Here is a 23,101-nt window from a genome sequence, read left to right on the forward strand (position 1 = left end):
GCCATTTGAAGTGATCTTGAGTACCAGACTTGGCCCACTGCCCTTACAGACGCATCAGAAATACCATCTGATCTGTGATCATGGAGACATACTTGGACACTTCCTGGGTGGAAGTGTGGCTTCCCAGGGCAGGATGTGCGCCCTTATAGGGGATGAATGCTGTACTTATGTCCCAGAAGACGCACAGGATATTAAAAAGTACATCCTGTCAGCCAAACAGGCTTTTAAACAGTGGAAGGCCCAGGAAAGGAAACCCACTATTTCTAATTCCCTCTGGGGCTGGTTACTTAACCTGGGAAAAATAGGGGAAGGCATTGTTCACCTCCTGCTCACTGGTGTGGTGTTGTGTATTGTTACTCTTCTCTTGCTTGCTTGCTGTAAAGCACTTCAGCTCCCTAGAGCTAAATCACATGTTATCCTTTAAATGTGAGAACACTCAGCCAAAAGTTTGTTGAGTATTCTCAAAGGAGGGAGTTGTTGGTGTCACTAAGCATAACCCTACGTAACTCAGGAGGGTGGAAGGCCACAAGAGTATGGAGCCTTCCTGGTTTTAGGCCTCAGCAGACAAGAGTCCCTCCATGTTTGAACTTTAATCGACCTAAAAGGCCAGGTGTAACAGCCGTTATCAGTTGCAACAGTTCTAACTGGTCTAAAGCAGAAATAATGAGGCCTGTGCACCTTTAGCAAAAGGACAAGATAACTTGCAGAAGGAAAACTTACTAACGAGCTGCCGCGGCCAAGATTACTTAATGCACCTGCGCTTACGTAATTGCTACAGGGGGAGGAAGGAGGAGGAGGGAGGGGAAACGGGGGATTGCTAGTCAGTGAGAAAAGTTCTCATGGATATAAAGGAACAGACTGCTTGTTTTAGGTGTGCTTGATCTGAGTCAATCTCCCTGCACCGCTTTGAGATCTCAAATAAACTTGGTTTGCTTCTCCACCCTGGTGTGTTTATTGGCGCGGCACACCAGGCGACGGACCCCCCCGCTGTTGCTTGGCCTCAGGCAGTTATCTGCCGGCAACAAGATGAAAGGCACTGTAAGTGCCACACATATTAGAAAGTAAATTGAAGTATTAAAGTCTCCTCAAGTTAAAGTATATTCCTTGTGAGTAACTCACAAAGGAAGCTTGTTTTAAGTGACAGCCTTTTGGAAGGAAAGCAGAGGGAGGAAGATATTAGAATTAAAGTCAATAGAATCTGTTGTAATACAAAGATCAAAACGTTGAGTTTCCTCCTCCCATCCCAACACAGGGAAATTAAGGGCCAGATTCTGATCCCACTGAACTCAATAACAATACTCCCATTGACTTCAAATGGGACCAGGATTGGGCCCTAAATACTGAGTATTTCTCCCTGATGTAATGCTAAAATTTACATCAAAGCTTACGATTATTATGTGTGTTACAGTAGCACCTAGAGATTCCAACCAAGATGGGAGCAAACTATGCTAGGAGTTGTACCCACACACACAGTAAGCAACAGCTCCTGATCCATAGTGACAATTTAAATCAGAAAAAGAAGAGAAAGGGTGAGAGGGGAAACAAAGTCACAGAGAGGTAAAGAGACTTGCCCAATGTCTCACAGCAGGTCAGCAGCAAATCTGCAAAAAGAACCCAGGTCTCCTGACTTTTAGTCAGGTGTCCTGTTCACTAGACCTCAGTGCCTGTCAAGTTTTAGTTGTCATTGATATTTTTTTGGCAGGAGAGGGGACTTAAGAGATATGCCACATTTCCCCATTTTCTTCTTCACAATCCATTTGCTGAGTTAAAGCCTCAGAGGTTGGAAACTGATACAGTTCCACTGATGTCAATGGAGCTACCCCAGTTTATGCCAGCTAACAATCTCAACCACTGTCTTCGTCTCCTGGGACGAAGACATAACATTCATTTGGACTGGCCCAACAGAACAAGAACGTAGAACAGGGGTGACCAACCTGTGGCTCCGGAGCCACATGTGACTCTTCAGAAGTTAATATGCGGCTCCTTGTAGAGACACCGACTCCGGGGCTGGAGCTACAGGCGCCAACTTTCCAATGTCCCGGGGGGGTGCTCACTGTTCAAACTGCTCTTCTACAGGCCCTGCCCCCAGTCCTCCCCTTCCCATCCCCTCCCCTGAGCATGCCGTGCCCTCCGAGCCTCCTGCCTGCCATGAAACAGCTGATCGAAACAGCTGATCAGGAGGTGCAGGGAGGGAGGGGGAGGCACTGACTGGTAGGGCTGCAGATAGGTGGGAGGTGGGGAGCTGATGGGAGGCTGCTGACATTTTACTGTGGCTCTTTGGCAATGTACATTGGTAAATTCTGGCTCTCTCTCAGGCTCAGGCTGACCACCCCGACACAGAAGAAAGGCATAACATGACCCTTGTTAGTTACGATTTGTTTAGAGGTGGCAGGGAGCAAAAAAAAATGATGAATTAACTTTGGTTAACCAATAACTTTTATTGTGGGTCACAGTTTTCTAACAAAAGAGGAAGGGCCCGGACTGAAAAATACAATTTTAGAAAAATCCCTTTGAGTTTATAGATGAGCTACATCTGACCATGGTGCATCTGTTTGTACTATAGCATATCAGCCTCCAGAAAGGTAGCCAGCAATCTGTTCCCTTATAAGAACAAGAAGTGGACATTGTCAACAGCAGGCAGAAGAGCACGGCTTTCAAGATGCAGAGACAGAAACACACACCAGGATATGAAAACTAAACCCACATGTACTTTGCTATTGTCAGCATCATGAACAGAACCACAGATGCTTTCAGATCTTAAAACCAAACCGCACACCTGTTCCTTCCCCCTCAAATAAGTGACTACTTACAAAAAAAAGACAAAGTTTCCCCAATGTTGCATTGAGAACTGCCATGAAACTACAAGCGAGAGAGCAAGTTTCTAAAATACATCTTCTCATGAAATGCTCTAACTGCAGGTCCCTTCCAAACCAAAGAGTTATACAAATCATGCAATGTTTGCATGTTCTACCACAGCTAAGTTACCCTCAATATATGATGTAAGTGTTGCATAGGTTTGGGGCTGTCCCATTGCACAGGGGTCAGTTGCGTCCACTGTGAAGTTCTGTTTCAACCATAGGAAGGTCCCCTTGTTCACTGCTGCATATTTAACATCCTCTGAGCCTGCTGCTCTCCTCCAGCAGAGAACAGCCTAAGCTGTATTTTCCCAGGCATGGAGCACAGAGGATGAGGATGTGCTGTCAGAGTACACTCCAATCTCTCTTCCAGCTCACAGAGTCTTGTGTGTTGCAATCTCTTCCATGAGGAGCCAAGGAGTAGGGTGATCAGATGTCCTGATTTTATAGGGACAGCCCCGATATTTGGGCCTTTTTCTTATATAGGCACCTATTACCACCAACCCCAGTCCCAATTTTTCATACTTGTTATCTGGTCACCCTACCAAGGAGGGAGGAGAGCAGAGCTTTCATGATGCATTCCCTTCTGAAGGAGTTGGGGGAGACACAGCAAAAGAAAGACCATGCTCCAGGGTTCCCAGCTCATGACCAAAGAACATGCTGGCAGAGAGGAATTGACAAGAGCTGTGGGGAAGAGACTATCCCAAGGACATCCCAAAGGAAGACCAGAAAGATGTGTAAAAGGTACATCCGCTCCAATTACAGGGTTACCCTTCATGACAAAGGGCTTTCCATTATATGAGGTGATTGATTTACAGCCACTGAAGAGGTAAATTCGCAGTACCAAAATAAGACTGGAGAGGAAGGGGGGAAAGAAAACAGCACATCACATACCCGCAATCGATCCAGGCTATAGTACCTCGTCCTTTCACCTCTTGGGCCACATCGGACAGGAACCTGAGTGGATTTTCAGCTGCGGCAGCTGAAAACAACAGTAATAACAGCATTAATCCAATCAGCAGATACAGCAATTGCAAATCTTTTGCTCAAAGCAGAGAGAGAACATTTTTCCTAGAGTGCCATTTGTAAGAGAAATCAAATCAGTAACGCTTGTGTAATTTGAAAGGAGCGCTGATACCCTGAACATTTATACCTACAGCATGCACCACTGCTTACATTTCTGGGAGTATGTCATGCATTCTACCATAGACTTCAGTATCTTTCTTTCTCCCACCTCCTTCTCCCTACAGCTGTGCAGTCAAGTGATTTGCCTTGGAAAGACAGTCTAGTGGTTAGAGCATTAGCGAAAGCTCTGGGAAAGAGGTTCGATTCCTTGCTCCACCAGAGACTTCTTATGTGACCTTTGGCAAGTCACTTAACCGCTCTGTTTCCCATCTGTAAAATGGGAATAGCAGCACTTTGTTCACTCACAGGGATGTTGGGAGGATTAACACATTACATTAAAGAGATGCTCAAATACTGTGGTAAAGGGGGCCTTATCATTTTAACCCTACAAGTGGCTGCATTTAAAATTCCAAAGAGAGATATGCTACAGCACTGCAAAAAATGTGTAGGTTTTTATAAAGCACTTTCATTCCAAAATACCCCAAAGCACTATAATAAGTGTAAAATCTTATTAACAATAATCAGGAAAAAAAAACTAAGGAGGGAAGCTAGAAGCATTTTTATTTTCAACCCAATATCTGACTTCTTAAAACCGTTACAATAAAAACTGTTCTAGACTCCAAAAACCTCTTTCGTATTAAAAGAAATCAGTTGCTCCACTATAAAACAATTTTAATGGAACCATCAAAACCACAAGCGCTCCCATTGCTGGCTCCTCAGCTAACAAAAAATAACAAGCCTATCACATCCCACCAGGTTAGGCCCTGACCCCACAAGCTAATCCTCAAGAACAGAACCACTTGTCTACACCAATCAACTAGCAAGACTGGAACCTTTCTCAATGGTAGGGTCCACCTTTGACTCTTCACTAGGGCCATCTGTTACCAGCTAACTCGATTACTAAGGCCTTGAACTTAACCTACACTAAGAGTTGAAGGCCATTTCAAAGGGGTCAAGTATCAGAGGGGTAGCTGTGTTAGTCTGAATCCGTAAAAGCAGCAAAGAGTCCTGCGGCACCTTATAGACTAACAGACGTATTGGAGCATGAGCTTTCATGGGCGAATACCCACTTCGTCGGATGCATGTAGTGGAAATTTCCCGAGGCAGGTATATATATGCAAGCAAGAATAAGGCTGGAGATAATGATGTTAGTTCAATCAGGGAGGATGAGGCCCTCTTCGAGCAGTTGAGGTGTGAACACCAAGGGAGGAGAAACTGCTTTTGTAGTTGGCTAGCCATTCACAATCTTTGTTTAATCCTGAGCTGATGGTGTCAAATTTGCAGATGAACTGAAGCTCAGCAGTTTCTACACACATCCAACGAAGTGGGTATTCACCCACGAAAGCTAATGCTCCAATACGTCTGTTAGTCTACAAAGTGCCACAGGACTCTTTGCTATTTCAAAAGGGGTTAGCTAACTTGATATATAAAAACACGCCAACCTGTTTCCTAGACAAATCAAGGCCTGAGAGTTCTCAGAGGGTAGTTTTAAACAACAGCACTTCTGCCCCAAAGGCTCTCATAAGAGGGTTCTCTCTCTCTTCTTCAGTATACATATAGAGATGCTGGCTGGGTTAACAAGGAGGCATGGGCTGCAAAGAACATTCCTTTTCTGCTTACCAGCTGAATTTGTAAAAAGCATTCTTGTTCTAGGTAGGATGTTTACGAAGCACCTGTTATCTTGGAATCTAAGTAACAGGAACCACCTTCTCTGTATACCAGTTCCATAATCCCCAGCATTGCTCCATGTCTCTGCAGCATAGGCTCAAGGAAGCTATGCTGTCAGGGACTCCTCCCACTGGAATCAGTACTAAGGAAACTATCCCCATCCTCAAACACTGACCCTATACGACTGGCATTTGCTCCAAACAGTACAGAATGCAACAATATACCTAGGCTTGACCAGATGAGGGGGTTTTTTTTAATATATTTTCAAGGGATAGTATCAATGTTTATTTTAAAGCATTTTTTCAAATATTTATGGCTTTACATTTCACAGTTGCACGAAATTACGGGAGAGGGCTCAACATTACATGTCAAAATATACAAAGAAAATATCCTTTAATCAAATTCTAATAAGTTCTCAAGCAGCATTTTTCTTCCTCTGCCTACCTGTAAATTTCGATGAGTACTGATGAAAATGTTTTTTTATTTGTTTGTGTGTGTATGGTGAAATCAATCTTAACAAGACATTTACCAATAAAAACCTAATCCTTTCAAGCCTAAATATACCCAATCACCAAATCCAATGCCAAGAAAGCATTTCAAACTGGAAAATAATGGATAAGAACATGCAGGGAGTTCCCTCCACAGACTGCAACAATGGTTGTGGAAGACATCTGTTAGCATGGAATAAGCATATACCTCAGGTGAGTGCATCCCTCATGATCAATGAGTTTTCTGCATGTACCAGAAATACTAGGTAGCACTTGCTTGAGCCCCACATGATATTTTAACCCTTCTCACCAGCAATGTGACTGTCAGCTGACCAGAATCTTAACAAAGATGCATGGTGCATATCTGGGATTAGAATCGTGCCCAATGACTTTTTACAGGACAGCAGCTAAGTGAGAGATTTTTTAATTGTGTATAAGGATCACCACTCTAGGAAATGTTAATCCCCCAGACAGCTCTCAGTGCAATGCTTTACATTGTTAAATCCAATCAATTAAATTTAAAAAAAGAGAGCAAGAACATGACTTTTGAAGGATGCCCATAGGGTGACATTTATTTGACAAGTGTCTGTGCTGAAGTAACTCCACCAGAGAGGTCCTTTGGAGCCATCTGCCTGTCCCAAGTCAGGATAAAGGAGGAGGGTTGGGCATGGGCCTAGCAACTCCACCCCGTAAAAAAATAAAAAATCAACCTGCTACAGAAACGCCAACACTAGAGACAACAGAGACTTTTACCCTGGAAAAAGAAGGGTCTTCAATTCAAAGATGCATGATGCTGGGTGGTAAAAGCCATGAGGAAGCCACTGAGCCGATTACCCTTCTTGCAACCAGGAAGATTACCATAGGATACCTGGAATCAGTTAGAACGAATGGCCCAGGATAGAGGACTCTGGAGATCTGTTGTTGGCGGCCCATACCCCGATTGGGGTGACAGGCATGAGTGAGTGAGTGTGTGCTGAAGTGAAGCGGTTGTACTATAAAAAATGAAAGTTATCACCACTAACAATGTTAAGCCTGAAAAAAAAAATTTTTTTTAAGCTGAACTATACAGTTGTCTTATGTTTTAACAAATGTTCTTTTCAAATAGAAAAATGTTAGAAACACGATTTATGATTTTCACGTTGAGTCTGTTCCGCAGAAATTTCTGGCCAAGTCTGAGCACTTTCCCATTATACCAAACATATAAATATTTTAACAGTATTTAAGTCACATGTTGCGTACATGCCAGTTTAACGATTTCAGCATAACCCCCCACCCTACCACACCTCGGAAATAAAGTTAATTCTCCCAGGCATCTGCACTTTAGCAAACAGGAGAATTCTATCAACAATAGTTCTTTTGGGGAACAAACACTGGAACACCATATTAAGGGTCCAAATTCTGGTTTCAGTTGCAGTAGTGTAAATTTGGAGTAACTCCACTGAAGTCAATGGGGTTACTTGATTTACACCAGTGTAACAGAACACAGAATTTGGGTCCATCTCACTAAGCACAGTTCAAAAGACATTAATATTGAAAAACAACATTTCCTGGCTACTTCCTTTTCCTTACTGTACTTGCGGGGGCTGGAGGGCGAGAAGCAGCAGCATTAAAGAGACTGTTCTGATCTCGCTTCACAGTTAATCAGCAGTTCTCATGTGTGCTGGCCAAATGAGTACCAAATCCATGACAACAACAGCATTTTGCATTTCCCCAAGGATCTCAAAGCACTGTTTCTTTTACCTGGCCCCATAAATAAACCCAGTACTTTATGACACACAGAGCCAGACAGTACCACTGTCCAAAGGAACTTGCAATCAATGTCTGATGACACAAAGACACAGGGCAAGATTTCAGTTATGGATTGTGAGGGGACATCTCTGGTGAGAAGATCAGCAGGGGAGAATTCACGGAAGACACTGGTTTTAACTAAGAGGCATGGAAGAGAGAGAAGAAGGTACATACCAAGAAGTAGAAGACTGTTCCAAGGTTGGGGAGCAGCACAAAGGAAGATACAAAGGCACAAACAAGAAAAGGAAGTAAAGCAGAAGGGTAAGGAGCAAGAGGAAATAAGATTAAAGAGCTACATAAGAGCAAGATTGAACAGCCTTAAAGGGGAGGATGGAGAGTTTGAATAAGATTGGTAGACGACAGTGGGACAAGTGACATGGTATGAGATGAGGGAGACAGGGGAGCAACACAAGAGGCCCACTGCTATGGTAATTAAGACAAGAGGCAACCATAGAAAATCCAAAGGTGTTAGCAATACAAATGGCTGGATTTAGGTTTTCTAAACATTCATTCATTCTGCCTTACAATTCAGCACCCTGAGGTTGGTACTTAAATATTATGGCAACAGGCACATTAGAAATATCAGTGGTTGATAGACAGGCTGTGACACTGTCACAGATTCCATGACTTTCCAGGACCTCCATGACCTCTGCAGCAGCCAATGCGACCACTGCTGGGCCAGTCTCGGGCCACAGCACCCTTCCCCCACCAGTAGGAGTTTGGGTGCGGGAGGGGACTCAGGGCTGAGGCAGGGTGTTAGGCTTGGACGGCAGGAGGGGGTGAGGGCTCTGGGTGGTGCTTACCTCGGGGGGGGCTCCCCAGAAGTGGCAACATGTCCCTCCCTCAGCTCCTAGACAGAGGCGTGGCCAGGCAGCTCTCTGTGCTGTCTCCACCTGCAGGCACTTCCCCCACATCTCCTGCTGGCCACAGTTCTCGGCCAATGGGAGCTGTGCAGCAGGCTCTCGGTGCAGGGGCAGGATGTGGAGCCCCTCTGGTAGCACCTCCAAGTCCACCTATGTAGGGGCCGCAGGGACATGCCGGCTGCTTCCAGGAGCCATGCGGAGCCTGCCAGCCCTGTGAGCTCCCCCACCCCTTCCCCCAGCAGCAGCAGGGGTCTCAGACCATGCACCACTCCCCACCACCCCCAGAGCACCTGTGCCACCTCCGGGCTGCCCCCTGCCCCAGAGCACCCAAGTTTCAGTCAGGTGTATAGTACAAGTCATGGACACGCCATGGACCATGAATTTTTGTTTACTGCCCATGACCTGTCCATGACTTTTACTAAAAATACCTGTGACTAAAACAACCTTACTGATAGATATTGTAGTGACCATTTTTGCCAATTGGTAAACAAAGCCGTAGAGAAATGAAGTGTCCTATCCAAGGTCACAGAGGGAGTAAGCAACAGAGCTGGGAACAGAACCCAGGAGTCCTGATTCCCAGGCCTTTGCTCTAACCACTAAACTACAACTGTGCATTACTGTTATTAAATATTGAGCACCAAGAGCTTGCTCATCACTGTACAGGAAAAGATGACGACACTGGCCAACATTTTTAAAAAAGAGGCCTAAACATGAGGAGTCTGTATTTAGGCACCTAAATAAGTACCCAGGGGCTCACAATCTAGTTTATCAGACACAAAGAACAGTCAAATGCAAAAGGAGAACTCACCAGATTTGGAATAGAGTACTAATACGTTATTCCGTGTCCTGAGGAGCTTCTTGAAATCCTTGTGGTCACTAATTTTTTCTATGAGTGGAGACACCTTCACCGAAAACAGACATGCTGGCAGGACTGCCTAAGGATGCAGGAAGTTAGAAATGTAAGTGACAATTTCCCTGCTTGCATGAAAAATAAATGCAGAAAGGCACTTCCAAAACCAACCACTTTTCTGGCATTTCAAACTGTCCGACCTCAGATAACTTAGTGCTTTAATCGAAGTTGCACAACAATTTGATAAACAAAAAGCAACAACAACAAAAACCCCATTCAATCTGTCATAAACAGATAGTTAGGGGTTAATAGAACAGAAGTACTTCATGTCTCTTTTACCTGTAAAGGGCTAACAAGATCAGTGAGCCTGGCTGTCACCTGACCAGAAGACCAATCAGGGGACAGGATATTTTCAAATCTTGAGGGACGGAAGTTTTTGTGTGTACTTTTGGTTGTTGTTCACTCTGGGGGCTCAGAGGGACCAGACGTGCAACCAGGTTTCTCTCCGATCTCCCTGATACAGGTTCTTATAAATTCAAAATAGTGAGTACTAGGTGATAAGGCGAGTTAGGCTTATGTTTGTTTTCTTTATTTGTAAATGTGTATTTGGCTGGGAGGAGTTCAAATGTGTATTTGGCTGAAAGGATTTTAAATTTGTACTTGTATACTTAGGCTGGGAGGGTGTTCCCAGTCTCTATAGCTGAAAGACCCTGTACCAATTCCATTTTAAATTTACAAAGATAAAGAAAGAAAAAACAGTAAAAATTAATTAAAAGCTTTTCTTGTTTAAGAACCTGATTGTTTTTTTTTTTTATTCTTGTGTGAGATCCCAGGGGATGAGGTCTGGATCCACCAGGGAATTGGTGGGGAGAAAGGATGGAAGGGGGAGAGAAAGGTTAATTTCTCTCTGTGTTAGGATTTCTCTCTCTCTCAGGGAGAGTCTGGGAGGGGGAGAGAGAAGGAGGGGGGAAGGTGAGTTTTCCTCTCTGTTTTAAGATTCAAGGAGTTTGAATCACAGTGATCTTCCAGGGTACCCCAGGGAGTGGAAGCCTGGGAGAGGCAACGGTGAGGGAAAGGGTTTTCTTTCCTTGTGTTAAGATCCAGAGGGACTGGGTCTTGGGGGTCCCCGGGCAAGGTTTTGGGGGGACCAGAGTGTACCAGGCACTGGAATTCCTGGTTGGTGGCAGCGCTACAAGTACTAAGCTGGTAATTGAGCTTAGAGGAATTCATGCTAGTACCCCATCTTTTGGACGCTAAGGTTCAGAGTGAGGAATTATACCATGACACAATCAAAATTGGAACCATGTAATGTTAAGCATTTCCACACAGAAATTTCTAACTGGCAAGTATTGGATAAATATTTCCCACCACCACCAAACAGTTATTTAAGAGGTGTGCAAGCATACCCATTAAAATCTGCTCCTCAAGTAACCTAATTCTTATTTTATTTATCCTCTGTAATAATAAATAATAATATAGCACTCATAGAGCATTCTTGCCCGTAGATCCCCAAATGTTTTTCAAAGGGGATAAATATTGTCTCTTTTTTTTTTTACAAGTAGGGAAAGTGAGGTTAAGGGACTTGCCCAAGGTGACAGAGTCAGTGATAGAGCCAAGAGTAGAATCCAAGGGTGAAATCATGCCCCTATTGTAATCAATGGCAAAAATCTCACTGACTTCACAGGGGCCAAGATTTCACCCCACATCTCCCAACTCCCAGTCCCATCTCTTAGAGAGCCTCCTGAACTGAGAGTCAGGAGATTTGCTCTCACATCTCCTCTGTGACCCGGGACCAACTACTTCATCTCGCTGCCTCTCCGGGTATGGTTGGCCCATGCCAGCTGTCTCAAGCTCATGGGGCTTAGGCTAAGGGGCTGCTTAATAATGGCATAGACCAGAGGTGGCCAACCTGTGGCTCCGGAGCCACATGTGGCTCTTCAGAAGTTAATATGCGGCTCCTTGTAGAGGCACCAACTCTGGGGTTGGAGCTACAGGTGCCAACTTTCCAATGTGCTGGGGGGTGCTCATTGCTCAACCCCTGGCTTTGCCACAGTCCCTGCCCCCACTCCACCCCTTCCTGCCCCCTACTCTGAGCCTGCTGTGCCCTCGCTCCTGCCCCCTTCCCCCCAGAGCCTCCTGAACACCACAAAACAACTGATCAGGAGGTGTGGGAAGGGTGGGAGGGGTGCTGATCGGCAGGGCTCCTGGTGGGTGAGAGGCGCTGGGAGCGGGGGCTGCTGACACATTACTGTGGCTCTTTGGCAAAGTACACTGGTAAATTCTGGCTCCTTCTCAGGCTCAGACTGGCCACCCCGGCATAGACATTCAGGCTGAGGATGGAGCTGGGAGGGTCCCAGAGCTTGGGCTGCAGCCGGAGCCTGGAAGTCTACACCACAAATAAGCAGATCCTTAGCTCAAGCCCCTCGAGCCCAAGTCAGTTGGCACAGGCCAGCTGCAGGTTTTTAATTGCAGTGTAGACGTACCCTCTGTTCCTCCATCAATACAATGGGGATAATATTTTTGTCACATCTTTTGACTTTTCAGCCTCTTAGCCTATGATGTAAAAAGCCTAGCATAACAGGGCCATCACCTCAGTTGGGGCCTCTACTACTTGCTTGCATTACTGTAGCCTCCAGTAATAATCATCCTAACTATTGGACCATTTTGCCTCACTTCTGCACTCTAATCATAATGCATTCATACTAATCAAAAGATTATAGGAAGCCTCACTGGAAAAATTCTCTAGTTTACTTTCACCTTACAGGAAAACCTTAATACTCAATTGCTTAGCTAAAAGCTTTATTTGCCTAAGACAAATAAGAGGTTCAGCATTTCCCTAATTACAGTACTAATAGTTAAGTGTCTCATTCCAAGAGAGCTGTAAAACATGCGTCCAGAGTGCATATGAAAAAGGAAGAGCCAGTTCTTGTTGCATCCTGTCTGCTACAGACATGTGTTCAAAAGCAAGACACTTAGCCAATCAAAGTCAGAGCTCTCTGCTCCAGGCACTAAATTTGCAATGAAATGCAAAATTATTTACAAGCAACAGCTTGTCATCAAGGCCGAAAAACAAAACCCAAAATCCATAAATGCAATGTTATTTGGTGACAGACATTTCCAAAGAAAAGATATTTCAAACTCCTGATTGGATAGAGTATTTTCAGGAACCTTTGCAACTGACAGGTTAGATAGAAATTGCTGTAGCCCTGGGAATTAAATCCTGTAATACATTGTTTGGGACCCTAAAGTTACAGAAAACTACACTGACACTTACTCTGTAGTTGTAAAAAGTCATGTACACCTATAAATGAACGAGTTACCCCACTCTACATGTAACCTCTCAACAGAGTATGATTCTTAGGGTACGTCTTCACTACCGGCCATATCGGCGGGTAGAAATCGATTTCTCGGAGATCAATATATCGCGTCTCATCTAGACGCGATATATCGATCCCTCAACGAGCTCCTGTTGACTCCGGAACTCCACCAACGTGAACGGCGGTAGCAGAGTCGATGGGAAGCCGCGGACGTCGATTCCACGGCATGAGGACGGTAGATAACTCGATCTAAGATACTTCGACTTCAGCTACGTTATTCACGTAGCTGAAGTTGCGTATCTTAGATCGATCCCCTCCCCTAGTGTAGACCAGCCCTAAGTCTCACTCTAGTGGCTAGACGACATATAGAGATTTGTAAGTTCACTCTCACCTCCAAAATAAAACAGGCTTGCTCCTTTAGCTCAAGCAGTAGAGGCTCTTGGAGAGGTCCACAGTTCCATCCTTGGAGTCAGCAGTGATACAAGTATACTGCTTGAGCTAAATGAATACACATTCTAGCTACTAGAGAGGACAGATAACTGCACTGTGTTAAGGGGGTTACACATACTGAAATTCAGCTTCATGAAATTCCATAAGTATCAATGAATGGGATGAATTTAACACATGGACTGAAAAGGGTCTGTTTACACAATCCGTATAATTATTTTTCTTTTAAAAAAAGAGGAGGGGGGAGAATGGGCATGACTGAAGTTCTCACAACTTTATACCAGAACTAGTACAAGTTTTTCAAAAATCTGCTCAGGTTAGGGATTGCCAAATTTGTCTAGCATGCACGAAAGAGAGACTGAAACTATGCACTTTTTACTTGTCTAGGAAACCAAAAATCAATAAGACTACACTATGGAATCATTGTCTGAGAAAATCTGAGTTTTAAACTCAAAGCCATTTCCAAAATGTCACTAACACCAGGCTGCATCATAAACTGGTAAACTTTATTTAAAAGCACTTGTATAGACTTACTGATAGTTTGGAAGAAAACTTATTATGCCTTTTCCAGACAAGAGAAGCTGTGCAGCCATTTCAGTGAATTTTTATGGCAGAGTTATACATTGGTTGAAAACATGGATTCAGGAAACAATGACTTTAATGACAGCCGTGTACGTGTTGTCACCAACACAGAATTTGTTGTGCTGGTGTAACTGCAGTCCCCTTAAAGGGAAAGCCCCTTGCACTGCACATATCCATTGCTACCTAGCACAATTTGCTCTGCAGCTATCAACGTGTGTTATTCATTCATTCTTCTACCACACTGTGACGATGCGGTTCTGGCGGGACCCCATCGAGAGTGCCAATTCAGGACCAATTGCTCAAACATGGCAGTCACAGCCCAAGGCTGGGGTTTTTCCACCTCTAAGGCAAACCAAACCAGCCAGACAAAAATGACTTCGGTTTCACCCCACTGGCTAACCACAAGTCACACAAGCAATTTCCTTAGACACTCCAGTCTCCCAGTATCACTACCAATGCTACCCATCCTGGGGATGAATGGTTATGAAAACCAACACCCCCGTAAAAGAAAAAGGTTCTCTAGACCCCAAAGGATCAAGCCCCAGACCCAGGTCAATATACACATCAGATCTTACCCACAAATCACGCTGTTGCCAATCCTTTAGAATCTAAAGGTTTATTCATAAAGGGAAAAAGGTAGAGATGAGAGCTAGAATTGGTTAAATGGAATCAATTACATGCAGTAATGGCAAAGTTCTTAGTTTAGGCTTGTAGCAGTGATGGAGTAAACTGCAGGTTCAAATCAAGCCTCTGGAGAACATCCCCCGCTGGGATGGGTCATCAGTCCCTTGTGTAGAGCTTCAGTTTGTAGCAAAGTCCCTCCAGAGGTAAGAAGCAGGATTGAAGACAAGATGGAGATGAGGCATCAGCCTTATATAGGCTTTTCCAGGTGTAAGAACACTTCTTTGTTCTTACTGTGGAAATTTACAGCAAAATGGAGTCTGGAGTCACATGGGCAAGTCCCTGCATACTTTGCTGAGTTACAAGGCGTATTTGCCTCTTCTCAATGGGTCAGTTGTGCAGCTGATAGTCCTTAATGGGCCATCAAGCAGGCTAAGTAGAGCTAACACCAACTTGTCTGGGGTGTCACCCAGAACTACAGCACCACTTTGAAATATAGACAGTATACAGTCAATACTCATAACTTCAACTACAAAATGATACAGACATACAGACAGCATAATCATAACCAGTAACCCATAACCTGGTCTTAGACACCTTATATGACCCCCTTTACATAAGATTTGGTGCCACTACAGGACCTTGGTTGCAAACCATGTTCTATATGGTCCCAGTTTACACCAATAACGTCACACACACCAATCATTGTGATCCCTAAGTGCCTGTCCACTTTAGGTTATAAATCCACTGGGGCAGGTGCCAGGTACTGCAGCATGCCAAGTACACTGATCGCCCCCACCAAATAAATCATTGTCATCTTCTCAGAATTAAGATAAATGTTGCAGCCACAAGAAACCAAGGTTGGATGTGAAAGTACTGAGTTATACATGAATATAGCAATTGCATATCAGTCTAAGCACAGGCACCAACTTTCCCCAGTGCCAGTGGGTGCTCGTGCCCCCCTGCTCCCAGTCCTGACTCTACCCTTTCCCTGCCCTGCCCCCATACCAACCCCTTCCCCAAAGTCTCCACTCTAACTCCTCCCCCCCGCCCCTACTGGACTCCTTCCCCAAATCCCTGCCCCAGCCTCTTCCCTGAGCCCGCCATGTACTCCCTCCTCTCCCCTCCCTCCCAGCCGTGGGAAACAGCTGTTTCACGCCACAAGCGCTGGGAGCTAGGAGGACAAAGCGGGCATGCGGCACACTCAGGGGAGGAGGCAGAGGTGAAGTGGGGGGGTGGGGAGCTGCCCACCGATTTTTCCCCGTGGGTGCTCCAGCCCCAGAGCACCCAGGGAGTCGGCGCCTATGAGTCTAAGGCTGTGCATCAATATTGGTAGGTTACAGCTGGTGTCTGCAAGCTCATCGTTTTGTGATAAGAGTTTGAGGGACATGGCATTTGCAAATTGATAAAAATTCATCAGGGTTGCGTTCTCTGAATCTCTCAAGTTTAAACTAATAAATTGAGACCATCCTCAGACATAAGAAAAAATGTCTAGCGTAGACAAGGCCCCTTAAGATCCCTCACCCTTGCTACCATCAAACCAAGCGGCAACAATGGGACAACTAGTACTAATGCAGACATGGTGCCACCGGCACTGGCCTGGGTTTCAACCATCAGCTCAACGAGCTATGCTCCAAGCATGGTTCAGTGAACACAAGGGTTCAAACACTAGCAGCTGGTCTGGAGATGCACCAGCAGGCAATTAAGAAACAAGGCCGGTGGCTGTCAAGACAGTTTTAGAGAGTCAAGCGCCCAACTCCCACTGAAACTGGTGCAATAAGAACTGGTCACCTATCTCCCTGACGTTCATTTAAAAATTCACAGCGAAGAAGTCTAGTGCGGAGAAGGCTGACTTGCAAATCCACTGCTACCTTATCTGGATACCAAGACGGGATTCAAGGATAGACTGACACCAGACTTTTTGTCCAAGTCTTTGTAGAAGGGGTTACAAGCCAGCCAGCACTGCATTAAATGCTTTAGTCATTGTTCAAATCCAGGACACAGAAGAGGATGAGCTCATATTAGAAAGAAGGGGGCAGGAAAGGTGACAGACTCCCGGCAGCCAGGAAGTCTGATTTTGTCTGTCTCAGGAAGCACTATACACATGCATGGAGCACTATAAATAAGAAACAAATGAAGCCGACCTGCCATTTGATCAAAGAAACCTAAAACTTCAAAACTATTCATGAAAAGCCCAGCAAGACTGGTAGCTTCATGTGGGAATGGACTTCTGAAATCCTTGAGAGTAGAGGGAACATTAAAGCAACATGCCTGCTGTTTAAGAAGTGCCTTCTCTCTAAAGATATCAGGAAAGAGTGAGGTCAAGCCAACAATTTTCTAAGATCACAAGCTCTCTGGCCAGGGATTGTGTTTTTGTTCTGTGCTTGTACAGGGCTTAGCAAAAAAGAGTTGGGCTCTTAGGCTCTATGATCATACAAACAACAGTTGTGGCACTGTGCACATCAGCAGTAGGAAAATTTGGTGGAGGCCTTCAAGGAAAGGCACTGTGACATGAAGATGTCTCAAGGCCACCTGCCTTTAGGAGTCTGCGTGGAGAAGAGCCCTGAGGTGGCAGATCTCAGTTCCACTCTGTTTTACCCATGCTAGGGTGACCAGATGTCCTGATTTTATAGGGACAGTCCTGATTTTGGGGACTCTCTCACATAGGCACCTATTACCCGCCACCTTCTGTCCCGATTTTTGACACCTTTTATCTGGTCAACCTAACCCACGCCCTGTCTCCAGGATCTGGATTTATTTCTATAAATACTAGCATTCTAGCTAGATTCTTACACTGCCCTCATCATAATATTATCTGAGCTAGACCCTGTAAAAGGTCCTATAATTGCTTACAGTACTCAGAACAAGATGTGTTTTCCTATTTGAATATACGGAGTAATAAGATCATGAGATTCAGCTGCAGGGTTTTACTCTGTTCCTGACCACCACATCAAGATATATATTTAAGGCCTTGGCTACACTGGCGCTTTACAGCGCTGCAACTTTCTCACTCGGGGTGTGAAAAAAACCACATCCCTGAGCGCAGGAAGTTACAGCGCTGTAAAGCGCCAGTGTTAACAGTGCCCCAGCGCTGGGAGCGCAGCTCCCAGCACTGCAAGCTAATTCCCATGGGGAGGTGGAGTACGTGCAGCGCTGGGAGAGCTCTCCCCCAGTGCTGGCGCTGCGACCACACTCGCACTTCAAAGCGCTGACGCGGGAGGGCTTCCACGGCAGCGCTTAGGAGTTTTGAGTGTAGCCAAGCCCATAGTCTTTCCATTTAGCTTACTCTTTCCTTTTGAGCTTTTCCATTATCTCTAAACACTAGTGATTCCTACCGGTTGTTAGAAGAATCAGCTGTTAAACAGCAAGTTTGTCTCAACCTACTGCCCCACTATAATAAGAGCTGTTGCTCAAGTGACAATAGGGTTTTCAGGAATGCCTAAAATCCACTCGCACTGGCCCCGGGGGCAGGTGTGTAATTGTCTGTAAGTCACCTTCAGGGCAAATGAACTTTTGAAGAACTTCTTTATTATTCCTTATGTTAACTCCAAAGTCATCGGGAGTTTAAAGAGAGGTAAGAGTGTATTCAAGCTCGTATAAGGCTATTAAGCTAGTTTTGCAACAACAAAAGATAATGCTATTTAAACAATTCTCAGAATGCTTTTTTCATATTTACACCTGGTTATCCATATTGAGTCTGACTCAAAAAAAGTACCACTATGAGTGGGTGTGTGGTTTAATTTATACAACTAGCCCTACAACAGCTCACGAAAGCACCAGGGCATTTCACACAGTTACAATGAACACACAGTAATCTTCAAACTTGGAAGTCCGCTTTTGTGCTGAACAAAGCAAATGAACAAGGCACATTTACTACCCAATAGTGGAACACAGCTTTGCTTCATATGGTGTATCAAAGTTAAACAAAAAAAGGACACTGTCAAAGAGTTACCATTGTTAGGAGAAAACTTTCCTAAATGTGTAATGTGGGCCCTGGCTTCCATTATGAGGCATCTGAAAGTCTATCCATGCATTTGCACACATTTAACTTATGCATTCATAACTAAGACTAAGTTTTAGTCACAGGTATTTTTAGCAAAAGTCATGGACAGGTCACAGGCCGTAAACAAAAATTCATGGCTTGTGACCTATCCATGACCTATAACAAGAGTGGGCAAACTTTTTGGCCCGAGGGCCACATCGGGATTGCAAAACTGTATGGAGGGCCAAGTAAGGAAGGCTGTGCCTCCCCAAACAGCCTGGCCCCCGCCCCCTGACTGCCCCCCTCAGAACCTCTGTCCCATCCAACTTCCCCCCCCCTCGCTCCTTGTCCCCTGATGCCCCCTCCTGCGGCTCCCCCACACCTAAAAGCCCCCCTGGAATCCCACCTCCCTGCTCCCTGTCCCGATTGCCCCGACTCCTATCCACACTCTCGCACCCTGACAGGCCCCCCAGGACTCCCACCCCCTATTCAACCGCCCTCTCCTCCTTGTCCCAATCGCCCCCCCCAAAATCTCCATCCCATCCAACCACTCTCTGTCCCCTGATTGCCTCTCAGGACCCCCTGCCCCTTATCCAACCCCCACCCCGCTCCCTTACCATGCTGCTCAGAGCAGCAGGAGCTCACAGCCCCGCCACCCAGAGCGTTGACAGCACCGCGAGCTGAGGCTGCGGGGGTGGGGGGACAGCAGGGGAGGGGCCGGGAGCTAGCCTCCCCAGACGGGAGCTCAAGGGCAGGGCAGGACGGTCCTGCAGGCTGGATGTGTCCCGCGAGCTGTAGTTTGCCCACCTCTGTTTTATACTATATAACACTGACTAAATCAGGCGGGAGCGGGGGGAGGAAAAGGGTGCAGCCTGGTAGGCACCACGGATGCTGGGGGTGGCAACATTGCACTAACCAGAACCCCCACATGTGCTGGGGGCGCAAATGGTGGCGGGCGGCCCGGGACCCTTGCTGGTTCTTTGGTGGGTGGGGGGCAGTTGGTTGGGCTGGCAGATTCCCTACCTGGCTCTACACCTCCTCAGAAGCAGCGACATCCCCCTCCCGCAGCTCCTGGAATAGCCAGGCAGCTCTGCACTCTGCCTCCACCCCAAGCACCGGCTCTGCAGCTCCCATTGGCCGGGAAACGCAGCCAACGGGAGCTGCGGGGGCAATGCCTGCAGGCAGAGGCAGCACACACAGCTGCCTGGCCACGCCTGCACCTAGGAGCTGAGGGATGTCGCCAAACTGGGGACTTTCCCCTCAACCGCTAGGTAAGCACCACTCAGAGCCCTCACCCCCTCCCGCACCCCATCCCTCAGCCCTGAGCCCTGTCCTCCACCCAATCTCCTGCTGCTGCTGGGGGCGGGGCAGCGGCCCAAGGCTGCCCCAGCAATGGCTGGCGCAGCTGACCCTCAGGCGGCCCTGGAGCCAACCACACCGGCCGCTGTAGACATCATGGAGATCCCAGAAAGTCACGAAATCTGTGACTTCCATGACCTCTGTGACAAACTCGCAGCCTTAGTCATAATCAAACATATCTATGTGACTTCGGTATTTGCACAGGCACATAGCCAAAATGGCAGCTAACTGGCCAAGTGTATGTACAAATATTTGATTTCTACGTGCACAATTGGTATTTGCATGCATAAAACAGGTGTGCACTACTGCACATACCTACCTTAGAAAGTCTCACTGATGGCAATGTGTATTTTTTGGGACCATAAAAGTAATTTGGGTTCTAATACAAGTACCAGGAGGTCCTAGCATCCTGCCATGAAATCATGGTCTTCCTGTATGTAATGACTTCACCAGATTCCCCTAACTCAACTGATGACGACACCAACTCTCCTGCAACTCGTCTTTGAAAGGGACTCCCCACCTTAGCACAGTCACCATCTCAAGTGTCCTCATTTTGGCACAGCAGCATTTAGTCACTGTTAATAAGAATATTAAGTCATCCTGTGTGTATGAAATAGACCTTGCCTGACAAAAAATCCATTTTACAGGATTCTCCTGATCAGCATTTAGAAGGTCATCAAGACTGCCTTGAAATTCCACAACAGTTATGGAGATTATAGACTTTAAATAAGTTTTTATTTCTTTATAAGAGGAGCAACACAAATTCCGGGCAGGACAACCCAAAAAAGGTCTTTCACTTGCCAGGGTGAGATGGGAAAGAGCAGGCAATCCTTATGGCCAGACTGGCTTTGCCCATCCTTTTCCTACCAATTCCTATAGCAAATCCTGTGGCAGTGCTTTATGCTGTATTTGCAACTTTCTTTAAAAGTTAGTTCTCTTGGATCTTCCACTACTTTCAAATAGTCACATACTGCCAAAACTGAAAAGGATTTTCCCCGTCTAGACAAATTGAAATATTCACTCATGACTACTGTTTTCCCTCCTCTAATACACATTTTTAATTATTTTTTTTAAATGCAATTGCTAGCACATTTGAAATAAGCTGTGCCAGGTACATGTATGAAGGCATGATAATCATGAATCAGAGACATCTTTTATAACAGGATTTAACAGAAACCACAGCATGGTGAAAGCTACTGTAACGTATACTATAACATAAACATACAACATATATAGGTCATCTCCATTATCACTTCAAAAGTTTTTTTTTCCTCCTGTTGATGACAGCTCATCTCAATTGATTGGCCTCTTACAGTTGGTATGGCTACTTCCACCTTTTCATGTCCTCAGTATGTATAAATATCTTCTTGCTGTATGTTCCAGCCTATGCATCCGATGAAGTGGGCGGTAGCCCACGAAAGCGTATGCTCAAATAAATCTGTTCGTCTCTAAGGTGCCACAAGTACTCCTGTTCTTTTTGCGCATACAGACTAACACGGCTGTTACTCTGAAACCTGTATATTGTATTATTATACATGTTTTACAATAATCACCAAAAGCTAAAGGGTGAACTCATATACGAAGGATTCACAAAAACATCTAAAATTAATTTTCCTGGTGTTTTGGTTTTTTTTCAAATCTCTGATATCTAAACAACTTATGTAGACCTACTCCAAAGTGACTAGTGATTTTAGGTGTTCAATGAGAAACACCTCAAAGAGGGCTGATTTTCAGATAGCAGGCAGGCAGCACTATCTGAACACTAGGTCCCTTTAGATGGTTTCATCTTGGATATGTCAAAACTTGCGTCACCCGCATTAAATAGTCACTCTGGAAAATGTAGACCCCTTTGTTTAAAGAGAGAAAAAATGTTAATAGGCTTATCATCTTCCTAGCTCCTCGTGTAAACTGCTTTTGACCCTGTGCAATAATTGCTTTCTTTCCACCCACCCACACACACCTTTTCATTACCACTGTCCACATTCAGGATGGTGCTGCCTTGATCACTGAGCCATTTGTAACATGTCTTGTGAGACAGAAAGTGGTAAATCAGATAGTCCCCCATTTTTGTTTATAATTAGTATCTAAAATAGCGGAAGAAACATTTTAGTCAAATCAGATCAGAAACAATGGGGTTCCCCTCTGTTCCACGAAGGTATTTAGAGCTCTGTATTCTGAATGCTTCAAGACAACTGCTGAGTTCTTCATATTTGGACCAAAGAAAGAACAACATTTTGGCCTCAGATTTTAGTAGTCATAAGTAAATCTCCAGTTTATTAATGTACAAAATAAAAATATAAACAGCATCTACAGTACCCATCAACCAGTAACATGACCTTTTCATAACCACTGTGGTACTGACAATGCATATTAAAAAAGGGAAGAAGTCTCAACTAATGAAGAGTTGCAAATCCCATCTGACTTTTCCACTTATGTTCGTTTTTCTTGAGAGAAAAATGGCCCTTTCCTGATCCAAATTATGAAGAGAATCATTAATCCTTACCTCTAACCTTTTAAGAAACAACACACAGCCAAAAAGCACTGATGCATTTTCAGTAACGATGCATAGTAACTAAAAGGACAAACGTCATTTCTTCCTTCCTCCAACAGAAGAGGTGACACAGGGATAACATCATGGTATTTATGTTCTACCCTAAAGTCAGGGCACGTCTACACTGCAATCAGAGGTGTAACTGCAGCACCGGTTACCATTCTCATGCTAACTCAGCTAAAAATAGCAGTGAAGATACAGCAGTGCAGGTTTTAGGGTAGGCTGCACAAGGCTGCCAGGGACCCTGAGTACGTATTGCATTGCTAGCCCATGCCACTGTGTTTTTACTGCTAGAAATTAGGTATCCTACCCATGCTGCAATCACATCTCAAACTGCAGTGTAGACATATCCTTAAAATAAGGAACACTATAAACAATGCATGGTAACATGGTATTCGCATAATTCACATTCTAAGCCAAGAGGATAGTGAAAAATACCATGGTGATGTCGAAATTTGACTAGTGTCTATTGTTCTGCACATTACTTAAACTACAGGCATAATATATCGTTTGTCCTAACAGTTGTTTCAAGCTCTGTGTAACCCATTAATTGTACTGCATATCACTGGTTTTAAAATGCTTAGTGAAGGAAAACCTGCACAACT

General features: G+C 45.0%; 1 protein-coding gene across 3 annotated transcripts in view; it reads right to left on the reverse strand.

Moving 5' to 3' along the window:
• The window catches only part of PDIA5 (protein disulfide isomerase family A member 5), a 129,553-nt gene that overhangs the window by 100,657 nt on the left and 5,795 nt on the right, over positions 1 to 23,101 (reverse strand). For 2 of the 3 annotated variants that reach the window (XM_050917084.1, XM_050917085.1), the window contains exons 2-3: positions 9,596 to 9,722; positions 3,750 to 3,837 (exon numbers count right to left, since the gene is read on the reverse strand). In XM_050917084.1, the coding sequence (XP_050773041.1) occupies positions 3,750 to 3,837; positions 9,596 to 9,722 (215 nt within the window). The remainder of the gene's footprint in view (positions 1 to 3,749; positions 3,838 to 9,595; positions 9,723 to 23,101) is intronic. The other variant, XM_050917086.1, reaches the window with a different exon arrangement.

The sequence above is a fragment of the Gopherus flavomarginatus genome, chromosome 10 (assembly GCF_025201925.1).
Source record: "Gopherus flavomarginatus isolate rGopFla2 chromosome 10, rGopFla2.mat.asm, whole genome shotgun sequence".
Classification (NCBI taxonomy): domain Eukaryota; kingdom Metazoa; phylum Chordata; order Testudines; family Testudinidae; genus Gopherus; species Gopherus flavomarginatus.